The 25,503-nt window shown below is 44.8% G+C and overlaps 1 protein-coding gene across 1 annotated transcript in view; it reads left to right on the top strand.

Annotated features, from left to right (window-relative positions):
- gpc4 (glypican 4) overlaps nt 1-25,503 on the top strand; it is a 258,786-nt gene that overhangs the window by 209,368 nt on the left and 23,915 nt on the right. Inside the window, exons 5-6 of the mRNA XM_041195585.1 lie at nt 963-1,093; nt 12,074-12,217. Coding sequence (XP_041051519.1) covers nt 963-1,093; nt 12,074-12,217 — 275 coding nt within the window. The remainder of the gene's footprint in view (nt 1-962; nt 1,094-12,073; nt 12,218-25,503) is intronic.

The following is a 25,503-nucleotide window of genomic DNA, read 5'->3' on the forward strand; positions in this document are numbered from 1 at the left end:
CTGTAGCCAATTTGCACACAGCAAGACTCCACAAGCCGTTAAACTTTTTTTGTGGTTTAGCTGAGGATGAATGTTTTCAAGGACACTGGGAGGATTCCCCTGCTGCTTTCAAATGCTGCCGTGAATGCTTTCTTTTACATGCACCAAAATTGGTACACAATTTAATATCTGATCCAAGTGTGCAATGTGAGGCTGGTATTGCGGTTCGCTACATGAGCAAAGTTTTGAGTTTGTAACAGTAGGGTTGTTTGGAATGTATAGAGTTAAAATTAGTTGTTTGAATGTAAATTGATTAAAGGAAATACTTCTTTCGTAGAACCTCCATGCAGTGGAGATGCTGTCAGGGGAAATCTGCTCCATTTTAAATACCAAATCATGTTTCAATCAAACTGCATCAGAGATAGATTTTCCAGTTGGTTATATTTGGTTATTGGAAACTGTAAACTGGTGTAAACTGGGGCAAGGTCAGCGCTCTTTAGATACCCATTTGCTGTTGTGTCTAAATTTGGGATTGGCTGCTTGACTATAGAAGCTCCTCCTGGTTTGTGGGAGAAGGAGCTGCCTTAATGTTTGCACAATAAAGTCACGTCATTCACATGATTCTGCTGATGATGCTGTTTGCTTTACCCAGCTATACAACCTGTCTATTCACAGTTTTTAGGAACCATCCTTCCATACGGTGCATTGATTGCAGTGTCAGGCTGCTACTACAGTTTGCCTTGTTTTGATAACTGCAACCCCTGATATGTTTGACAACCCTTTCTGACTGCTGTTATTCAACCCTTTTGTAATCTCCTGCTGAGGTAACTAGGTCAGTTTCATCCGAAGCTTTGTTTCAAACTATTGATGAGCAGTGTGAAGAAGCGAATTAAGTTCGTCTTTGAGGACAGAACTGAAGATTTTGAAGTGAAGCAAAGTTGTGGAGTATGACCATTTTCTGTAATTGCTGTTTCTCTTTACAGATGCGATGTTGATGGTTGCAGAGAGGTTGGAAGGACCATTCAACATTGAATCAGTCATGGACCCTATTGATGTTAAGATTTCTGATGCAATAATGAACATGCAGGAGAACAGCATGCAGATCTCTCAAAAGGTATATTCATGATTTGGTGCCTGGGTGAATTAATCATTTCTGCTTTTTCATTAAACAGGGAAATTTTCAGAATGTTGCATGTTTCACCCTGCTCTGTTACCCATGTAGCTCTCAACAAACTCAGCTTAGCAACGACAGCCTTTCCATAGGGCAGACTTCCTCTATTTCTTTGTTAAAAGTATTTGAACATTTTAAGTTTTAACAGACTTAAAAAGAATTACTTATGCCTGCACTCCTCTGATAAATGTTCATAGCTTGGATCATTAATCACGAAATGTCAGTGCGTTGGCCAAAGTAGAAAAGGATCCCCATTGGGATCCGTCCTAGGTTACTGAGGTCACAATCTCCTAAGCCTCCTTAAGTATGGTGGTAGACTGAAGGATTACAAATGTTTCACTCCTGTTTTTAAAAAGGGAGAATAATAAACCCTGCAACTGCAGGTCAATCAGCTTAATGGATGGGGGAGAAAATGATCCAGGGCTAAATTGATACTGAGCCCCAGAAGGCAATATTGGGCAGATGACTAAAAGGTTGGTCAAAGGGTTTGGTTTTAAGGAACATCTTAAAAGAAGAAAGTAAGGTAGAGGCTGAGAGGTTTAGGGAGGGAATTCCTGGGCCTAGGGACTTTGCATCTGAAGGCAAAGGAACAAGATAACAGAATTAGAGGAGCACATGTGTCTCAGAGGGTTGTGGGGCTGGAGTTGAATAGAAACATCGGGCAGAATTTTCCCATTGGGAATGACGCACGATGATGTTGGGCAAGTGTCCTGATGTCACTGCGCGCCATTGTGATAGTTTGTTGGGCGTGCGTGCAATGATGTCCGATACGCACCCGCCATTAATTAACAGGCCACTTAAGGCCCTTGACTCAGCAATAGACGCTGAGTGTGCTCTGTCAAGTATTATTTTTTTCAAAGTTACTGATACTTGCCTGTGTGATCTGCAGTGCTTCAAAATGCATACCAGCTGCTTTGTCTGGACTCTTAACCCTCAGGTCAGCACACTACAGTGAGGAATCTTTTCTGGGCCAGCAGGTTTCAGGAAGCCTTCCCTTAGACTGGAAATGGAAGCTGAACTGTCCACTGGAGGCAGCTTTTCTGAGGAGGAAGGGAGGGATAGAATAAGGAGGAGGCCAGGACTGGACAATCAGCCTCCAGGGGAGCCACCTTTGGGAGTACAGGTGCAGGCACAAGGGGCACAGGGCCAAGAGGCTGTCCATGGTGCAAGGGGCCGCAAAAGAGGCCACTATCCTGCTGCCAGGGTATACAGGCGGTGAAGCAGTTACCTCAATATGTCTGAGGTGCAGTGCCGAAGGAGGCTCCGTCTCTCAAGGGTGATAGTCAACTATATCTGTCAGATGATTGGACCTGAGATCTCCGCTAACTGTGTGGGTGGACACCCCATGCCAGCGGCTCTGAAGGTCACAGCTGCTCTCAACTTCTATGCCTCTGGCTCCTTCCAGGGCCCGGTGGGTGATCTTTGCGGTGTCTCCCAAGCAGCTGTCCACACTTGTGTAAAGCAGGTTACAGACGCTCTGTTCAGCCGTGCATTGACCTTCATCCACATGCACTGGGTGAGTGAGCCAGAGGCTTCGTGACCATTGCTGGCTTCCCCCATGTCCAGGGTGCTATAGACTGTACACATGTGGCCATCAAGGCGCCAGCAGGTGAGCTGGGTGCCTTCATCAACAGGAAGGGCTTCCATTCCATGCACGTGCAGATAGTGTGTGATCACAGGATGCAGATTCTACAAGTCTGTGCAAGGTACCCAGGCAGCTCCCACGACGCCTACATTCTCAGACACTCCCAGGTGCCGGGGCTCTTCAGTGCTCCAGCCCGGCTGGATGGATGGCTGCTGGGTGACAAGGGCTATCTCCTCAGAAGGTGGCTCATGACGCCTCTCCACCATCCAAGAACAGAAGCTGAGCAGCGGTACAATAGGAGCCAGGGCTCCACAAGGGCTGTGGTGGAGAGAGCCATCAGTCTTCTCAAGATGCACTTCCAATGCCTGGACCGCTCAGTATCCCCCAGATTGTGTCTCAGTGATAGTGGTAGCAGGCTGCACTCTCCACGATCTTGCGCTGGAAAGGGGGGACGCAATGAACGATGAAAACATCGACACAGTGGCTGCAGCTGCACACGATGAGTCCAGTAGTGAGTCCAAGGATGAACACACACAGGGAAATGCTGAGGGGTTAAACACTGACCAGGCATACTGCAGGGAGGTAGGGACACCCGGAAGGCTTTAATCCAATAAATCTTCAGTTAGCGCACCACAGATGGACCTCCAGGACAAGCCTGGGCTGTAGGCTCCATACTCGACACCTGAGTGCAAAATCTGCCAGGTTAGGAACAGTAACTAAGGGCCTTGTTAATAAAGCTGAATGCCCAACAAAGCACTCATTATATTTTTGGAAGCCATCCACATGCAGAAGAAAGGAGGCACCCTCAGCCATGGTGACATATCTGGATTTAATATGTCAAGCAAACAAACTTATGCAAAAAAAAAGACAATTGTGTTACAAATCAGAACAAATCATAAGGACCTCATCTCAGCCCAACACAAAAGCACCAGTGATAAACCCGTGGTGTGCCGAAGGTGCCTTCTGTTTTCGTTTCCGGGTGCTGCATCTTGGTGCTGCCCCATCTGAGACAGCCTGTTGACTCTGCTGTCCTGTTGGCCTCGATGACCTTGGCAGATGTCCTCTGACCCGTGGAGCCTGTGCTGGCCCCACCTGGGAGGGAGTGGCCAGTTCCACAGCTGGCATCTCCCTAGTTGTCACAGCCTCACCAGATGCTACGGTCACTGGGAAAGGGGCGGGGGAGCTGCCACCCTCACCTGGAGCGCCCTGAGAGGTGCCCGCAGAGACGCCAGGCAGCTGCTGCACTGACGTGAGGTTGCTTCGGACCTCCCTGCTCACCGTGGATGGATGGGCACCAAGCTGGGAAACTTGATGCCCAGACCATCTCCCACACTGGCAATGACCAACTGAGGTCAATGCCGCTGTGAGGGCTTGCTGGTCTGAGCGCATCCCCAGGAAGCCCTGACGTGTCTCCTGGAGGAGCCACTCCACGAGAGTCACTCCATGGAGGACGCATGGTGCTCGGACATGTAGCTCATTGCTTTGGCGATCGTCCACATGGACTCCTCCACCAAGACACCAAGCCAATCATAGCCTCATGTATCTACCCCAGATGCTCCCGCACACCGGCCGCATTTCTTGCCCCTGCTGCATCGCGGACGACTCCAGAGGCACATCATCAGGCGCCAACTGAGCACATGCCTGGTCCCCTTCAGCCCTGCAACTTCTGGCGCCATGGGCATTCTCTGTCTCTGCCAGCTCCTCCAGTGACTGTGAAGTGTCCTCACCACTGTGCCCGGGACACTAGTTGATGTTCGAATTCCCACTGAGGTGCTAGTATCTGCGCTGGTGCCTACCTCGCAGAGATGTGTCACGCTGGTGAGACTTCAGGCCCCTCAGATGTGAGAGGGGGCCTCTGCTGCGCCTCCTCCAACCCTGCTTCGACGATGCTGAAAGGAAGAACAAGGACAGTGGATCAGTTAATTTGGAGAGAATGACAAAGTGCATCCCTGTCCCCCGGATCATCGTACGTTCATCCTTCCAAAGCAATGGTCAAACCATGTTGCAAAATTAAATCAATTAATATTCAGCACTGCTGTGGCTGTTGGGAGAACAGTGCTGACCTCATTATTGAGCATAAATACCCGGCCGTGGCACTCCAGCCTCACCGACATTAGGGACCTGGGCACATGGCTCCTCTCTAAATCCAGGGCCTCCTGCTCGAACCGGCTAAGAATGGCCATCTGCACCTGGCTGCCGCCAGTCCTTGCATGCTCTGCCGCGTTATAAGCATTCTTCTCCTGAAAATGAGATACGAGCATTGCACAAGGACTCGCTTAGCACATGACCCACCCCAACCAGCGTGGGACATATCAGGGCTCCAGTGCCTCCTCACCCAGCTGCTGCTGAACACTCACACAAAGATGCTAGGCCTGTTCCCCACCCACCCCACCTCCCCCTTGGACACATGCTGCCTACATCACATTAGGCACCACACGGTATATCCTTCCATAGCAAGGAGGCGCAAGTACATGGATTGCAGAGCACAGCAGTTGGTTCGTTGCCACCTCACCTTGAAGCTCCTCTCCCAGCATGTCATCACCCTGACTTGGACATGCCCTGGAGTTCAAGCACAGCGCCTAGGTGCAGCTCCTCCAGCTTGCCCCCAAACCATCCATGTGGGACTCAGTGTAACACATGCTGCAGGGGCAAAACACATCTCTTCACCACCCTCTCAGGCTGACCTCAGTATGGGCAATATCTGCTGGCCCACCCAGCAAAGGACACATGCTATTCAGTGATTCAATGCAGTTCAGACTTTGTGGAGAGGTAGGGTTGCAGCAGTGGGGTAAGTCAACCTGCTGGGCTAAATGACCGATGCCAACGTGGTACTCACCCTGCCAGAGCACAAGTCGTTGAAGCGCTTGTGACACTGGATCCAGGTGTGCTGCACCACATTGCGGGAGCTCAGCACCTCCGCCACCTCCTCCCAGGCACGTTTCGTCATGTAGGGGGGCCTCCTCCTCCCGTCCTGGGCAACCAGCACCTCCCGCCGTGCTGCCACCTCCTTGAGGAGGGCAGAAAGCCAGTCATCCGAGAAACGAGGGGCACACTGGCCCGATGGCCTATCCTCTGGACTTGCATGAACTTCATTGCCCTTCTACACAGGACTTCGCCCAGCCATTGTGACCAGCTTCCCTTCATACAGGCCGCCAGGTCGCCATTGGACCTGGCAGCCTGAGCATACCCGCCCAGTCCTGCAATGCATGAGAGTCATGAAGTACGCTGGGCAGGCCTTAATTGGCCCGTCTGTGTAAAATGGCAGCGCGCACCCGATCGCGAGCGGCAATTGGGCCCACGTCCGCCCACACCTGCTTCCACTCCGCCTCCCCGCCAACCAGAAAATTCAGCCCATAGAAAGAGAAACTAGGACCAGGAGTAGGCCATTCGGCCCTTCAGGTCTGCCCCGCCATTCAATATGTTCATGGCTGATCCTCTATCTCAACACTATGTTCTTACTTTCTCTCCATACCTTGTTGCCCCTAATATCCAGAAAATGATCAATTTCCTTCTGCACTATACTCAATAACCCGGCTTCCACAGTCTTCTGTGGTAGAGAATTCCACAGGTTGACCACCCTCTGAGTGAAAAAATGTTTCCTCATGTCAGTCCTAAATGGCCTATCCCGTATCCTGAGACTGTGGCCCCTGGTTCTCGATTTCCCAACCAGGGGAAACATCCTCCCTGCATCTAGTCTGTCTAGCCCTGTTAGAATTTTATAGGTTTCAATCAGATCCTCTATCATTCTTCTAAACTCTAGTGAATACAGGCTCAGTCAAACCAGTCTCTCCTCATACGACAGTCCTGCCATCCCCAGTATCAGCCTAGTGAGCCTTCGCTGCACACCCTCTATGGCAAGTATATCATTTCTTAGGTAGGGAGACCAAAACGGTACGCAATACTCCAGGTGTGGTCTCACCAAGGCCTTGTATAACTGTAGTATGACATCCCTACTTCTGAACTCAAATCCTCTTGCAATGAAGGCCAACATCCCATTTGCCTTCCTAATTGCTTGCTGCACCTGCCTGTTTACTTTCATTGATCCATATGCAAGGACACCCAGATCCCTTTGTACACCCACATTCCCCAATATTTCACCATTTAAATAATACTCCACCTTTCTGTTCTTCACATTGGAGCATATAACTTCACATTTATCCATGTTATACTGCATCTGCCATGTGTTTGCTCACACACACAACTTGTCTAAATCACCCCGAAGCCTCCGTGCATCCTCCTCACAACCCCGCCCAGTTTTGTGTCATCAGCAAACTTGGAAATATTGCATTTGGTTTCCTCATCCCAGTCATTTATATATATCATGAATAGCTGGGACCCAAGCACTGATCCCTGCAGTACACCACTGGTCACCACATGCCATCCAGAAAAAGACCCATTTATTCCCACTCTCTATTTTCAGACTGTCAACCAATTCTCAGTCCATACTGGTACATTACCCCTGATCCCATGTGCTTTAATTTTGCCCACTAGCTTCTTATGTGGGACCTTGAGAAGGTGGTGGTGAGCTGCCTTCTTGAACCGTTGCAGTCCATGTGATGTAGGTACACCCACAGTGCTGTTAGGGAGGGAGTTCCAGGATTTTGACCCAGTGACAGGGAAGGAACGGTGATATATTTCCAAGTCAGGATGGTGAGTGGCTTGAAGGGGAACTTTTAGGTGGTGGTGTTCCCATCTATCTGCTGCCCTTGTCCTTCTAGATGGTAGTGGTCATGGGTTTGGAAGGTGCTGTCGAAGGAGCCTTGGTGAATTCCTGCAGTGCATGTTGTAGATGGCACACACTGCTGCTACTGTCCATCGGCGATGGAGGGAGTGAATGTTTGTGGATGTGGTGCCAATCAAGCGGGCTGCTTTGTCCATGGCAGTGTCAAGCTTCTTGAGTGTTGTGGGAGCTGCACTCATCCAGGCAAGTGGGATGTATTCCATCACACTCATGACTTGTGCTTTATAGATGGTGGACAGGCTCTGGGGAGTCAGGAGGTGGGTTACTCATCGCACTATTCCTAGCCTCTGTCGTGCTTTTGTTGCCACAGTATTTATATAGCTAGTCCAGTCCAGCTTCTGGTCCAGGATGTTGATAGTGGGGGATTCAGTGATGGTAATGCCATTGAACATCAAGGGGAAACTGTTAGATTCTCTCTCGTTGGAGATGGTCATTGCCTGGCACTTGTGTGGCGTGAATGTTACTTGCCACTTGTCAGCCCAAGCCTGGATATTGTCCAGGCCTTGCTGCATTTGGACATGGACTGCTTCAGTATCAGAGGAGTCGTGATCATGCTGAATGTTGTGCTATCATCAGCGAACATCCCCACCTCTTACCTTACAATGGAAAGAAGGTCATTGATGAAGCAGCTGAAGATGTTGGGCCGAGGAGACTACCCTGAGGAACTCCTTAAGTGATGTCCTGGAGCTGAGATGACTGACCTCCAACAACCACAACTATTTTCCTTTGTGCTAGGAATGACTCCAACAGTGGAGAATTTTCCCCCTGATTCCCATTTTTTCCAGTTTTGCTAGGGCTCCTCGACGCCACACTCGGTCAAATGCTGCCTTGATGTCAAGGGCAGTCACTCTCACCTCAGCTCGGGATTTCAGCTCTTTTGTCCATGTTTGAACCAATGCTGTAATGAGGTCAGGAGCTGAGTGACCCTGGCAGAACCCAAACTGGGTGTCAGTGTGCAGGTTATTGCTAAGCAAGTGCCAATTGATAGCACTGTTGATGACCCCTTCCATTACTTTACTGATGATCGAGAGTAGACTGATGGGGTGGTAACTGGCTGGGTTGGATTTGTCCTGCTTTTTGTGTACAAGACATACCTGAGCAATTTTCCACATAACCGGGTAGATGCCAGTGTTATAACTGTACTGGACAAGCTTGGCTAGGGACATGGCAAGCTCTGGAGCACAAGTCTAGAGTACTATTGCCAGAATATTGTCAGGGTCCATAACCTTTGCAGTATTTAGTGCCTTCAGCTGTTTCTTGATATCATGTGGAGTGAATCAAATTGGCTGAAGAGTGGCACCTGTGATGCTGGGGACCTCCAGTGGAGGCCGAGATGGATCTTCCACTCGACACTCCTGGCTGAAGATTGTAGCAAATGCTTCAGCCTTATCTTTTGCACTGATGTGCTGGGCTCCTCCATCATTGAGGATATTTGTGGAGCCTCCTCCTCCAATGAGTTGTCTAATTGTCCACCAGCATTCTTGACTGAATGTAGCAGAGCTCAGATCTGATCCATTGGTTGTGGGATCATTTGGCACTGTCTATCACTTGCTGCCTATGCTGCTTGGCACGCAAGTAGTCCTGTGTTATAGCTTCACCAGGTTGACATCGCATTTTTAGATATGCCAAGTGCTGCTCCTGGCATGCCCTCCTGCACTTTTCATTGAACCAGGTTGACTTTCAGCCTCTGTGGAGAGACGAACAAAGTTAAAGGGTAGAATATGACTTTTTTTATTTAGAAGGGAAGTGGGACAGGTGTGCTCAGATGTTATTTCCTCCCTGGCTGGTGTCCTGAATGAGACACTGCTGGCACAATAGTCACTAGAATGGTCCCAGAAGGAAAAACGTGCTCTCTTATTTGAATAGAAACAATGTGCAAGGGTACGGGGAAAAGGCAAGGCAATGGCACTAGATCATAATGATCATTTGGAGAGTCAGTACAGACACATGATGGGCTGAATGGTCTTCTCTGTGTCATTAAAATTCTGTGATTCACCTGCTGCTGCTCCACTGCTTCGGTACCACCAATGGATGCTCCCTACTTTCCAGACTTATTTCAAATAATGTGAATCACCATACACAGATATTTCCTGAAGCAACCACCAACCCAGTGCCAGCATGCCTTTAAATTGGTGGTTGTGACCGACTTTTGGTCCATGGTATAACCCTTCTCCACCTGATGTCCTGCCCTATGTACCTGTTTCAGTATGGAGCCCCCCTTCCTAAAGCTGGTTGGCGTCTTCTTGCTGGGCAGCTAGTTGGTTGTCTGGTACTTGATTCCTGTTTAGATAACAGGAGAGAGCGGACCACGTACTTCTCTCACCCTACCAGAATCCGTACAATCCAGCCTGATGATTTGAGACAAAATTAATAGTCACTTGGGCTAACGTGGGTTAATTAAGGAAAGCCAGCAGTGATTTGTTGAGGCCAAATCATATATAATTAATTTACTTGAGTTTTTTGATGAAGTGACTGACAGAGCTGATATAATGTTGTTGATGTGGTGTACATGGACTCCCACAAAGCATTCGACAAAGTGCCACACAACAGATGTGAGCAAAGTTAAAACTCATGGAATAAAAAGGACAGTAACAACATGCAGAAGACATTAGCTGAGTGACAGGAGAGGTGAACGATTGCTTTTCGGACTGGAGGAAGTTCTATAGTGGTATTTCCCCACGGTTCAACGTTAGGACACAGTTTTAAAATTTGAGGACAACATGAGACTTGGAAATAGTCTGAACCGTGAGGAGGATAGTGTTCAATTTCAAAAGAATGTAGATAGGTTGGTGGAATGGGCGGACAAGTGGCAGTTGAAATTTAAGGCAGAGATGTGTGAGGGAAAACATAAAATATAAAATAAAGGGTGTAATTCTAAAGGGGATGTAGAAGCAGAGTATCCTGGGTGTACACGTGCACAGATCATTGAAGGTTACAGGACAGATTTTTAAAATTCAATTACAGGATGTGGGGCTTCGCTGGCTGTGCCAGCATTTATTGCCCATCCCTAATTGCCTTTGAGAAGGTGGCGGTGAGCTGCCTTTTTGAACTGCTGCAGTCCCTGTGGTGTAGATACACCCAGAGTGCTGTTAGGGAGGGAGTTCCAGGATTTTAACCCAGCAACAGTGAAGGAATGGTGATATATTTCCAAGTCAGGAGGAGGAATAGCTTGGAGGGGAACTTCCAGGTGGTGGTGTTACCAAGTAACTGCTGCCCTTGTCCTTCTAGATGGTAGTGGTCATGGATTTGGAAGGTGCTGCCTAAGGACCATTGGTGAGTTTCTGCAGTGCATCTTGTAGATGGTACATGCTGACACTGTTCATCGGTGATGGAGGGAGTGAATGTTTGGGGAAGGGATGCCAATCAAGCGGGCTGCTTTGTCCTGGTTAGTATCAAGCTTCTTGGGTGGTGTTGGAGCTACAGTTACCCAGACAAGTGGAGAGTATTCCATCACAGTATTGACTTGTGCCTTGTAGATGGTGAACAGGCTTTGGGAAGACAGGAGGTGAGTTATTCACTGCCAGATTTCTAGCCTCTGACCTGCTCTTGTAGCCGCAGTATTTATATGGCTAGTCCAGTTCAGTTTCTGGTCAATGGTAACCCCCCAGGATTTTGATAGTGAGGGATTCATCAATGGTAATGCCATTGAACATCAAGGGGCAATGGTTAGATTCTCTCCTGTTGGAGATGGTCATTGCCTGGCACTTGTGTGGCACAAATGTTACTTGCCATTTGCCAGCCGAAACCTGGATATTGTCCAGGTCTTGCTGCACTTGGACATGGACTGCTTCAGTACCTGAGAAGTGCATGATGCTGAACATTGTGCAATCATCAGCGAGCATCCCCACTTGGGACCTTATGATGGAAAGAAAGTCGTAGATCTCTGAAGTAGGTGAGATGGTTGGGCCTAGGACATGACCCTGAAGAACTCCAGTAGTGATGTCCTGGAAGTGAGATGACTGACTCCAACAACCACAGCCATCTTCCTTTGTGCTAGGTATGACTCCAACCAGTGGAGAGTTTTCCCCCTGATTCCCATTGACTCCTGTTTTACTAGGGCTCCTTGATGCCACATGGTCAAATGCTACTTTGACGCTAAGGGCAGTCACTCTCAGCTCACCCTGGATTGCAGTTATTCATCATGCCTACTAACGTTCTAACCTCAGATCACAGGTAACCACTGTCCCTTCATTCTCCGTCCATTTCCTATTATGAAATGTTATAAAGCCTTCTTTATTCAAATACTTTTTCTGCCTCAGAACATACTGAACTCATGCCCCTTTACTGTGTAATTCCTAAGACACTGGCATGGTTCAATTTTGGAACTTGTTTTGTACATGACACAAATTCCAGACTTCCCGCATCAATAACAAGCCTGATCTAGCCTCTGTGTTTTGAGAAGATATTTTCAGCTCAACTGCTAGCATTTTCCCAACTCTGTGATTTTCTATTTTGGAAATTGATCTTACTCTGTATATGAAGAATTAACTTTATTTTAAAATTTTAGAAACCCTTTCCAAAAGAAGGGCAGGCCAAATGAACATATTATATGACATAATGGTGTATCTGATGGGTTGTTAATTTTATTCCCCTTTAGGCATTTCAAGGTTGTGGCAAACCAAAATCTTGGTCAGCGAGCCGCTCAGGTCGATCTGTGTCCGATGGGTTTAATGCTAGGTTCAGACCCTATAGTCCTGAGGAGCGCCCTACAACAGCAGCTGGCACAAGCCTCGACAGACTGGTAAGTATCTGAGCTTAGATGCTATAAGTAACCATTGTTATGACATGTCAGATGACGTGTGCCAGGCGGACCAAATCCACGAGGGAAACTTGGTTGCGCTCTCACAACGGTTTTGCACTTCGTATTTATTTCAAGATGCGTTCACTGAATTCAGAAGTAATAAGTACACCAAGGCTTCTAGAGATTTTTAAAAATTAAATTAAAATATTTATTAACAAAAGAAAACATTTCAAGCACTGCTGTGAGATGGACTTTTGGTAAAGCTGAGTTATTTAAAAATCCCAGAGGGAAACTTTAAACAACTGTCATAACCTATATTTTTAAGTGGTATGTTTGACATGCAACTCTATGTTCAGGAATCAGACCACCACTTCTCAAGAGGTTTTATATTAAGCTTGATGAAACAGAATCACACAGTGTAGAAGAAGCCCTTCGGCCCATCGAGTCTGCACCAACACATGAGAAACACCTGACCTACCTGCCTAACCTCATTTACCAGCACTTGGCCCATAGCTTTGATTGTTATGACGTGCCAAGTGCTCATCCAGGTACTTTTTAAAGGATGTGAGGCAACCCACCTCCACCACCCTGCCAGGCAGTGCATTTCAGACCGTCACCACCCTCCTAAACCTCCTGCCCCTCACCTTGAACTTATGTTCCCTTGTGACTGACCCTTCAACTAAGGGGAACAGCTGCTCCCTATCCACCCTGTCCATGCCCCTCATAATCTTGTACACCTCGATCAGATCGCCCCTCAGTCTTCTCTGCTCCAACGAAAACAACCCAAGTCTATCCAGCCTCTCTTCGTAACTTAAATGTTTCATCCCAGGCAACATCCCGGTGAATCTCCTCTGCACCCTCGCCAGTGCAATCACTTCCTTCCTGTAATGTGGCGACCAGAACTGCACACAGTGCTGCAGCTGTGGCCTCACCAAGGTTCTATACAACACCCACACGACTTCCCCACTTTTGTAATCTATGCCTCGATTGATAAAGACAAGTGTCCCATATGCCTTTTTCACCACCCCACTAACATGCCCCTCCGCCTTCAGAGATCTATGGACACGCACGCCAAGGTCCCTTTGTTCCTCAGAACTTCCTGGTGTCATGCCGTTCGTTGAATACTTCCTTGTCAAATTATTCCTTCCAAAGTGTATCACCTCACACTTTTCAGGGTTAAATTCCATCTGCCACTTATCTGTCCATTTGACCATCCTGTCTATATCTTACTGTAACCCAAGACACTCAACCTAACTGTTAACCACGCGGCCAATCTTTGTGTCATCCACAAACTTACTAATCCTACCCCCCACATAGGCATCTATGTCATTTATATAAATGACAAATAATAGAAGACAGCACAGATCCCTATGGTATGCCACTGGACACTGGCTTTCAGTCACCAAAGCAGCCTTCAGTCATCACCCTCTGTCTCCTACAACTAAACCAATTTTGAATCCACCTTATCAAATTACCCTATATCCCATGTGCCTTTGCCTTCTTTATAAGTCTCCCATGTGGGACCTTGTTAAAGGCTTTGCTGAAATCCATATAAACTACATCAACTGCACTACCCTCATCTACACAGCTGGTTACCTCCTCAAAAAATTCAATCAAATTTGTTAGGCATGACCTCCCTCTGACAAAGCCATGCTAACTATTCCTGATCAGACCTTGCCTCTCCAAGTGGAGATAGATTCTCTCCTTCAGAATTTTCTCCAATAGTTTCCCTACCACTGACGTGAGACTCACTGGCCTGTAGTTCCCTGGCTTATCTCTATGACCCCTCTTAAATAGTGGAACCACATTAGCTGTTCTCCAGTCCTCTGGCACCTTTCCTTAGCCAGAGAGGAATTAAAAATTTGGGTCAGAGCCCCTGCAATCTCCTCCCTTATCTCCCTCAGCAGTCTGGGACACAAATCATCTGGACCTGGAGATTTGTCCACTTTTAAGCCTACCAACACCTCCAATACCTTGTCACTCCCTATATCAATTTGCTCAAGAACCTCGCAGTCTCTCTCCCCGAGTTCGATACCTTCATCCTCATTCTCTTGGGTGAAGACGGATGTTAAGTATTCATTCAACACTTTAGCGATGTCCTCCGGCTGCACCCATTGATTGTCCCCTTGGTCCCTTATGAGCCCTACTCCTTTCCTGGTTATCCTCTTCCCATTGATATACTGATAGAATATCTTGGGATTTTCTCTACTAGTGCCCTTAACACTATGTCTATCCCGATTAATGTTGGGAAAGTTGAAATTACCTAATATAATTGCCTTATTGTTAATTTGCACAAATGAAATATATACACATGGCTTCAAATTGCTACTATCATAACTTTTACCAAATTCTCAAAATACTCTCGATTAAGGCAACAGCAACTCATAGACTTAACCAGACACCAGGCAAAGCATTTTCACCCTACAAATTCAAAATGAAGTTCCTTTCACTTTGGTACCTGTGGAGACAAATGTAGGCTTACAGCTGCTTTGATCGTACATTGCCTCTGCTCTGTACACACGAAAACTGCTGAAGTTATACCTAGTACAGTTCATTGAGTGTAAATTCTCATTGTATCACCAGCCTCTTTGAACATACCACTTCTAACAATAAAACCCCTTTAATTGCACCAATTTTATTAGCAATATGAACAAAATGCATGGTCTCTGCTCACTAGGTGCCAGATTTCACCCCACTTTTTGAATGCTTTATTCAAAAAATGCAAATACACTCTATCTTTCTTACATCTCAAAACTAGTACACATCAAAGCACCCAGACTAGCTGGCTTTAATCCAATTAAGACACACCCAGAGACTAAACCTTTATTTTAAAAGAAAAATATTTTCCTATAATATTATATACATTAAGTTTCATGACAAGCACATACATAAGACTACAAAGTACTACCATAATTATAATTCCTAAAATTCCTAATTAACCTGACTCCCAGTTATGCCCCTTTAAGGCAAGGACCAAAAGAAGATTTTAAATTTTAAACAGATCCAGCAAATTAACACAATACCCTGGACATTGGAATTCCAAATAACTTTTTTCTAGCTTCAGTTTCGGTAGACAGCAGACTTATGCACAAATGCAGGAGGCTTCATTAAGGCTATTTCACACACATGCGTTGGATCTCACATGGCCTTCTCCTGACGTATGGCCTCATTCTCCTTTACACGTTTCTCACTTTTTAATAGGTAAATGCTATTGTTTCATTTGTCTTTGAGACTGTATCTCCCTTATTATAAAATCTTTCATGTTGTCTCTATAGTCAGTAACCCTTGGGAAAAATAAACGCACTCCTTAGCTGAAATCCCTTTGAAACCCAAATCTCCCTTTGTTTATCTAAAAATGCAAATTCCCTTCATACCTTACATACTAAGCCAGCATCCATGTTTACTCAATAGCATATCAAGCACCTAGCTTCTTTTAAAAACAAAAAAACTGCGGATGCTGGAAATCCAAAACAAAAATAGAATTACCTGGAAAAACTCAGCAGGTCTGGCAGCATCGGCGGAGAAGAAAAGAGTTGACGTTTCGAGTCCTCATGACCCTTCGACAGAACTAAGTAGAAATAGGAAAGAGGTGAAATATAAGCTGGTTTAAGGTGTGTGTATGTGTGTGTGTGTGTGTGTGTGTGGTGGGGGTGGGGGGGGGTTTTGGGTGTTGGATGGGGGAAGAGAAGTGGAGGGGGGGTATGGTTCTAGGGACAAGCAAGCAGTGATAGAAGCAGATCATCAAAAGATGTCACAGACAACAGAACAAAAGAACACATAGGTGTTGAAGTTGGTGATATATATCTAAACGAATGTGCTAATTAAGAATGGATGGTAGGGCACTCAAGGTATAGCTCTAGTGGGGGTGCGGGGAGCATAAAAGATTTAAAAATATTTAAAAATAAAGGGAATAGGTGGGAACAAGAAAAATCTATATAATTTATTGGAAAAAAAAAACAAAAGGAAGGGGGAAGAAACAGAAAAGGGGTGGGGATGGAGGAGGGAGGTCAAGACCTAAAGTTGTCGAATTCAATATTCAGTCCGGAAGGCTGTAAAGTGCCTAGTCGGAAGATGAGGTGTTGTTCCTCCAGTTTGCGTTGGGCTTCACTGGAACAATGCAGCAAGCCAAGGACAGACATGTGGGCAAGAGAGCAGGGTGTTGAAATGGCAAGCGACAGGGAGATTTGGGTCATTTTTGCAGACAGACCGCAGGTGTTCTGCAAAGCGATCGCCCAGTTTACGTTTGGTCTCTCCAATGTGGAGGAGACCGCATTGGGAGCAAAGAATGCAGTAGACTAAGTTGGGGGAAATGCAAGTGAAATGATGCTTCACTTGAAAGGAGTGTTTGGGCCCTTGGACGGTGAGGAGAGAGGAAGTGAAGGGGCAGGTGTTGCATCTTTTGCGTGGGCATGGGGTGGTGCCATAGGTGGGGGTTGAGGAGTAGGGGGTGATGGAGGAGTGGACCAGGGTGTCCCGGAGGGAACGATCCCTACGGAATGCCGATGGGGGAGTGAAGGGAAGATGTGTTTAGTAGTGGCATCATGCTGGAGTTGGCGGAAATGGCAGAGGATGATCCTTTGAATGCGGAGGCTGGTGGGGTGATAAGTGAGGACAAGGGGGACCCTATCATGTTTCTGGGAGGGAGGAGAAGGCGTGAGGGCGGCTGGCCCATCTCCCGCGCATCCGCACTCACGCCTTCTCCTCCCTCCCAGAAACATGATACGGTCCCCCTTGTCCTCACTTATCACCCCATCAGCCTCCGCATTCAAAGGATCATTCTCCGCCATTTCCGCCAACTCCAGCATGATGCCACTACTAAACACATCTTCCTTCACCTCCCCGTCGGCATTCCGTAGGGATCGTTCCCTCCAGGACACCCTGATCCACTCCTCCATCACCCCCTACTCCTCAACCCCCACCTATGGCACCACCCCATGCCCACGCAAAAGATGTAACACCTGCCCCTTCACTTCCTCTTTCCTCACTGTCCAAGGGCCCAAACACTCCTTTCAAGTGAAGCAACATTTCACTTGCATTTCCCCCAACTTAGTCAACTGCATTCGTTGCTCCCAATGCGGTCTCCTCTACATTGGAGAGACTAAACATAAACTGGGCGACCACTTTGCAGAACACCTGCGGTCTGTCCGCAAGAATGATCCAAACCTCCCTGTCGCTTGCCATTTTAACACTCCACCCTGCTCTCTTGCCCACGTGTCTGTCCTTGGCTTGCTGCATTGTTCCAGTGAAGCCCAACGCAAACTCATCTTCCGACTAGGCACTTTACAGCCTTCCGGACTGAATATTGAATTCGACAACTTTAGGTCTTGACCTCCCTCCTCCATCCTCACCCCCTTTCTGTTTCTTCCCCCTTCCTTTTGTTTTTTTCCAATAAATTATATAGATTTTTCTTTTTCCCACCTATTTCCATTATTTTTAAATATTTTAAAATCTTTTATGCTCTCCCCACCCCCACTAGAGCTATACCTTGAGCGCCCTACCATCCATTCTTAATTAGCACATTCGTTTAGATATATATCACCAACTTCAACACCTATATGTTCTTTTGTTCTGTTGTCTGTGACATCTTTTGATGATCTGCTTCTATCACTGCTTGCTTGTCCCTACAACCACACCCCCCCTCCACTTCTCCTCCTCTCCCCCCCCCCCCCGCCCCCACACACACACACACACGCACACACCTTAAACCAGCTTATATTTCACCCCTTTCCTATTTCTACTTAGTTCTGTCGAAGGGTCATGAGGACTCGAAACGTCAACTCTTTTCTTCTCCGCTGATGCTGCCAGACCTGCTGAGTTTTTCCAGGTAATTCTGTTTTTGTTTTTGACCTAGCTTCTTTTGATGAGTTAAAGTTTGCAGTCTACTTGACTCCAAGTGCAATTAAATGATAAAACAGGCAGACCCAACTATACTTATCCCCATAAACCGACATTACAATAAACCAGAAAAATATTCTGGAACTTATTATACTTTCATGACACCTCCATCCTTATGAGAAAATGAACCATCATAATTTATAAAGACGGCTTCATTTTCTTAACCCACCTTACACTACCTATTATACTTATCTATTACCTAATGTATTGTATTACCAGATGCATGTATTAACATAACAATATTTATATATGAATCCTTGGTATTAACAGAGGTCATTTCAGTCCAGTGTCCAGGTTTTAAATGTCCAATTACACTTTGAGCTTTAAACTCTCGACAATGCATCTGCAATTAGATTTTCTCAACCAGCCACATGTATAATCTGTAAAGTAAATGGTTGCAGTAATAAACTCCACCTGAACAGCCTTGCACTTCTGTCTTGAAATCTGTCCAGAAATTTTAAAGGATTGTGACAAACTGTTTGCAACATAAACCTCAAAATGCTGCAACACTAACACCAAACCCAGAGTCCCCTTTTTGATTGTTGAATATTTTCTCAGTTGCACATTCAGCTTTTGTGAAAAATACCCTATCGGTTTCGCAATTCCAGTTTCTTCATGCTGCAACAGTACAGCACCAATGCCCACATCACTGAAATCAACGGCCAACTTAAATTGCTTGGCAAAATTGGGCACAGCTAAAACCGCTGTCACAGTCAATACAGCTTCTAAACTGTCATATGCCTTCTGACACTGCTGTGTCCATTGAAACATCTTGTTCTTTTTTAATAGTTCAGTCAGTGGAGAAACCATTTGGCTAAAATTTGGTACACATTTCTGGTAAAGCCCACTCATGCCCAGGAATCTCAAAACATCTCATTTTGTTGTAGGCACTGGGAAATCCATGATGACTTTGACTTTCACACCTCTCAGAGCCACCATACCATGTCCAATAGTATGGTCTAGATATGTAACTTGCGCTTTTGCAAATTCACTTTCCAAGTTCATCACCAAATTGGCTCCTTGTAGTCGACTAAATAATTCTTCCAGATGTTGTAAATGCTCCTTCCACGTTTGACTGAAAACTACCAAAATGTCAATATAAGCAGCACAATGGCTCAGTCGCGCAATTACTTTGTTTGACAGTCTTTGAAATCTTGTGGGTGCATTTTTCATACCAAATGGCATAACTTTAAACTGATGTAGTCCATCTGGCATCACAAAAGCCGATATCGCCTTTGTTCTCTCCAATAACAGTACTTGTCAATATCCTCCCAGTAAGTCAATTTTTGTGATAAACTTTGTCCCACTTTCTCAATGCAATCCAGGCCCAATAAAAATGTTTTTGTATTTTCGCTTGTGTCTTTCTAATTCCTAAACCCCCATTGGAATTTCATGAGTTATTCTCAGTACCTCATTTCTATATCCAAATGGTATAACAGTCTTGCACTTCCATCCAGTTTTCATCTGCTGAAACCTGATACGGCCACCACTTTCTCCTCAACACATTACCCTTAAGGTAATAACATTCTGAAATACATTCTGCCTCTGCTTCTGAGTAAGCTGTCTGATATAACTGTTTTATTTGTGGATCTTTTTTCTGTAACTCTACCAACTGCCTTGAGCTAAGTGCCTCAGCTGCATTCTCTTCCATTCTTTCTTCCTGAACAATCTTATCAAAAACAGTGTCAGCTAATTAAACTTCAACACCTTTTCCCTGCCTTCCCCTTCACATACAAAACCTTTAAACATTCTTGCCACCTGCTCCTCAGATCTCCCCTGGGTAAATTGTGAGCACATTCCCACTTCTTTACCAATCACTGATTCTTCCTGTTTTACCTGTACAGAAACTACTGTTTTATTCCTGTGCCTGAACCTCAGAACCCACAGTACTTTTACTTCCAGAACTTTTCTGCATCCCAATAATTGCAACAGATTTCCCTGTAATTTCCAACACATTGACTTCGTGTGCCCAACTTTATTACAATGAAAACGCCTCGGTTTTTGAGTGTCACTTCTACCCTCAGCACCTTCCTTTTCAGTCTAAGAAAAAACTTCCCGGGAATTTCCACCTACTCCTCTTCCCTGACCATCCACCTTCGTTTCATCTTCCTGCTTTCTATCCTTCTCAGATTTAAAAGGGTAACGGAAAAGAGGTTTAGATCTATAAACTAACTCATCATCAGCTATTTCTGCTGCTTGCTTTCCCATTCTAACCCTCTGTTCGTCCGCATGAGTTCTCACTACCAAAGGGATTGAATATTTAAATTCTAACAAAAAAATTACTTCTCTAAGAGTTGCACATCTTTGATGCCTGTATCCACCAGTCAAAATTACTTTGTTTCACTCTCTCAAACTCAGCATAAGTTTGGCCAGGCTGTTTTCTCATATTCCTAAATTTCTGCCTGTATGCCTCAGGAACCAACTCATATGCACTCAAAATAGCCTTTTTTACCACATCATAGTCCACTGACATTTTTCTTTTGAAAGTGAAGCATAAACCTCATGTGCTCTACCCACTAACTTAGATTGTAACAGCAATGTCCAGTTTTCGTGCGGCCATTTCATCTGTTTAGCTATCTTCTCAAATGAAATAAAGAACGTCTCCACTTCCCTTCCTTCAAACTTCAGAAGAGCTTGCAAAAATTTAAACAACTTCCCACTGTGTTTTAGGTTGAAGGTTTTTCATTATCGGAACTTTCCTCAGCATCTGATGTCTTTTTCTTAAAGTCCAGCTTTTTTAAGTCAGTACTCTCTTTTTCTTTCCTTCTCTCTTTTCTCCTTTTTGCCATTTCAAATTCCCATTCTTTCTTTTTTCTTTCACCTGCCTTTCTGCCAGTTCCTTTTGGAATGCCCTTCTTTCTCTGCTGCCTCTAGTTCCTGTTTTTTCATTTCTTTTGCTTGTTCAAATTCAAGCTTCTTCATTTCTAAATGAAGTCTCACCATCTCCTAGCTGTGACTCACTAGTGCCAGGTATCACTTCCAATTTTAAATGCTGTGCTAACATTTCAACTATGTCTGCTTCCTTTGCCCCACAAGGTAAACTCAATTGCAACTTATCTGCCAGTTCTGCTAATTTACCATTAGATGCTTTTTGTAACCCAATCAGAGTTATATCTTCTACCTCCAAAAACGTTTTAGTCATGCATACGTGGATACAGCCATTTTTGCAGTCTCACCACTTTAAAAATCCCTCACACCAACTCCTGAATTCAAAGTGCTTCTCGTATTCATAACATTAAGGTTCACCAACTCCAAACCAAACAAGAAATTTCAAAAATTCTGGACGAGCCCCCAATTTGTTATGACGTGGCAGATGATGTGTGCCAGGCAGGTCAAATCCACAAGGGAAACTTGATCACACTATCACAATGGTTTTGCAATTTATTTTATTTCAAGATGTGTGCCCTGAATTCAGAAGTAATAAGTCCACTAAGACTTCAGTGATTGTTTTTAAAGTTAAATTAAACATTTATTAACAAAAGAAAAGATCTCAAGCATATACATAGGTCGACAAGTTATGACTGTAATAACTCCTAAAACCCCGATTTAATCTGGCTTCCAGTTACATCCCTGTTAAGGGAACGGTAAAAAAATAGATTTTAAAGAGATCCAGGCAAGTCAACACATCAAAGTCGCTTTTCTCAGCTTCAGTTTCTGTAGCCAGTAGGCTTAATGCACAAGTACTGGAGCTTTCTCACACTTCTGTTACATCTTACAATGCCTTCCCTGACACACAGCTTCACTCTCCTTTATACATGTTTCTCCCTTTAATGTAAATTCCATTGTTCCCGTATGTCTTTGGAACTTTACCTTTCTCATAATATAAATCGTTTCATGGTGCTAATATTATCAATAATCTTTGGGAAAAAGTAAACTCACTGCTTGGCCTAGCTTCTCTGGCTAGCTGGAAACATCCTACCATCTCTTTGAAATTCAAACTGCCCTGATTTACTAAAAATGCAAATTCTCCTCACCTCACATTCTAAGATTTCAGCCATATTTTTGTATTTAACATTTCAAACCACACACAGAATACAAACCCCACTATTAACCTACTTTTACATAGAAACATACGTAGAAATTTGGAGCAGGAGTAGGCCATTCGGCCCTTCGAGCATGCTCCGCCATTCATTATGATCATGGCTGATCATCCAAATCAATAGCCTGCTCCTGCTTTCTCCCCATACCCTTTGATCCCTTTCACCCTAACAGCTATATCCAACTCCTTCTTGAAACATATAATGTTTTGGCCTCAACTACTTTCTGTAGTGGTGAATTCCACAGGCTCACCACTCTCTGGGTGAAGAAATTTCTCCTCATCTCAGTCCTAAATTGTCTACCCCATATCCTTAGACTGTGACCCCTGATTCTGGACTCCCCCACCATCGGGAACATCCTTCCTGCATCTACCCTGTCTATTCCTATTAGAATTTTATAGGTTTCTATGAGATCCCCCCCTCATTCTTCTGAACCCCAGCGAGTATAATCCTAATCTTCTCAATCTCTCCTCATATGTCAGTCCCACCATCCCAGGAATCAGTCTGGTAAACCTTCGCTGCACTCCCTCTATAGCAAAAACATCCTTCCTCAGATAAGGAGACCAAAACTGCACACAATATTCCAGGTGTGGTCTCACCAAGGCCCTATACAATTGCAGCAAGAATTCCTGTTCCTGTACTCGAATCCTTTGGCTATGAAGGCCAACATACCATTTGCCTTCTTTACCGCCTGCTGCATCTGCATGCTTACCTTCAGCGACTGGTGTACAAGGACACCCAGGTCTCATTGCATATTCCCCTCTCTCAATTTATAGCCATTCAGATAATAATCTGACTTCCTGTTTTTGCTACCAAAGTGGATAACCTCACATTTATCCACATTATACTGCAACTGCCATGTATTTGCCCACTCACTCAGCTTGTCCAAATCCAAATCATCTCTGCATCCTCCTCATAGCTCACCCTCGCACCCAGCTTTGTGCCATCTGCAAATTTGGAGATATTATATTTAGCTCCCTCATCTAAATCATTAATATATATTGTGAATAACTGGGGTTCCAGCACCAATCCATGCGGTAGCCCACTCGTCACTGCCTGCCGTTTGGAAAAAGACCCGTTTATTCCTACTCTTTGTTTCCTGTCTGTCAGCCAGTTTTCTATCCATCTCAATACACTACCCCCAATCCCAAGCGCTTTAATTTTACACACCAATCTCTTATGTGGGACTTTGTCGAAAGCCTTCTGAAAGTCCAAATTTCTAGGGCCACTTCCTTAAGTACTCTGGGATGTAGATTATCAGGCCCCAAGGATTTATCAGCCTTCAATCCCATCAATTTCCCCAACATCATTTCCCTACTAATACTGATTTCTTTCAGTTCCTCCCTCTCACTAAATCCTGTGTTCCACAACCTTTCTGGTTTGTTATTAGTGTCCTCCTTTGTGAAGACAGAACCAAAGTATATATTTAGTTGGTCAGCCATTTCTTTGTTCCGCATTATAAATTCCCCTGTTTCTGACTATAAAGGACCTACATTTGTCTTCACCAATCTTTTTCTCTTCACATACCTATAGAAACTTCTACAGTCAGTTTTTATGTTGCCCACAAGCTTACTCTCGTACTCTATTTTCCTCTTCTTAATCAATCCCTTGGTCCTCCTTTGCTGAATTCTAAACTGCTCCCAATCCTCAGGTCTGTTTTTTTCTGGCCAGTTTGTATGCCTCTTCCTTGGATCTAATACTGTCTCTAATTTCCCTTGTAAGCCATGGTTTGGCCACCTTCCCTGCTTTACTTTTGCACCAGGCAGGAATAAACTATTATTGCAGTTCACCCATGTGCTCTTTGAAAGTTTGCCATTGCCTATCTACCGTCATACCTTTAAGTAACGTTTCCCAATCATAGCCAACTCACGCTTCATACCATCGTAGTTTCCTTTATATTAAGATTCAGGAACCAAGTCTCAGAATCAACTACGTCACTCTCTATCTTGATGAAGAATTCTGTCATATATGGCGCACAACTAGATTGCTAATTATTCTTTTCTCATTACACAATACCACAAATCACAATAATATTATAAGAATTATTATGTTTTCAAGACAATAGATACATTCCAACAAGTAAGAAAAAGTCCAAGGGATGGACACACTATCCGCGGTTAACTGGAAAGGTTAAAGATAGTATCAAAGTTAAAGAAAAACCATAAAATTGTGCAAAGATAAGTGGAAGGCAAGGGGATTGGACAGAATTTAAGGAACAGCAAAGAATGACTAAAATACTAATAAGGAGGGAAAAATTAAAGTGTACGAGAAAGCTAGCCAGAAATATAAAAATAGATGGTAAGAGTTTTTATAAATATTTAAAAAAGAAAAGAGTTAACAAAGTAAATGTTGATCCTATAGAAAATGAGTCTGGAGAATTGATAATGGAAAACAAGGAGATGGCTGATGAATTAAACATCAGTTTTCATCATAGAGGATACGAGTAACATCCCAGAGGCAGCTATAAACCAGGAAAGGGAAGTGGGAAGGAAGTCAGGAAAATAACAGTCACCAGAGAAGTGAGTAAATTGTTGGAATTGCGAGCTGACAAGAGCCCAGGTCCTGATGGACTTCAGCCTAGGGCCTTGTAAGAAGTGTCCAGTGAGATAGTTGATGCATTAGTCTTAATTTTCCAAAACTCCCTAGATTTGGGGAAGGTCCTGTTAGGTTGGAAGATGGCAAATATAACTCCATTATTCTAAAATGGAGAGAGACAGAAAGCGGGAAACTACTGGCCAGTTAGCTTAACTGTCATTGGGAAAATGTTAGAAACTATTATTAAAGAAATTATAGCAGGGCACTTGAACAAGCTCAAGGTCATCAGGCAGAGTCAACATGGTTTTGTAAAAGGGAAATCATGCTTAACCAACTTATGGGAGTTCTTTGAGGAAGTAACATGTGTTGTGGATCTACTGTTGTAAGGAACATATCTTTTTATTTCTGGTGGACTGGTGATTAAAATTACAATGGCTGCAGGTTGAAAGACATGTCCACTGGAACAGGATGAGAGATATATATAAAGTTGCAGTCCTGGAACAGAGTGTGCCATGAAATACAGGATGGTACCGGAAAGGAGTCCTGGACCAAGGGAACTGCCTGGCAACTATATTTTAATTGGCTCCTGACCAGGTGACCAGATTTTATGTGAGAGCAGTGCAGCTGAATATCTCCTAGCCTGAAAGGAACAAAACTTAAAGCCTCTTTCTCCTGTGTGTGGAAGATTCCAGTATTTCCACAATAATAACAAGCTGGCCTTTTCTTCTCATATCTCTATAACCTGCTCTCTCTCTCTCTCTCTTTGAAAACCCTTGTCAAGAGGCAAAGGGGAAAATCACTGCTAGAAACATTGAAAGG

Source organism: Carcharodon carcharias, chromosome 9, assembly GCF_017639515.1.
Source record: "Carcharodon carcharias isolate sCarCar2 chromosome 9, sCarCar2.pri, whole genome shotgun sequence".
Classification (NCBI taxonomy): Eukaryota; Metazoa; Chordata; class Chondrichthyes; order Lamniformes; family Lamnidae; genus Carcharodon; species Carcharodon carcharias.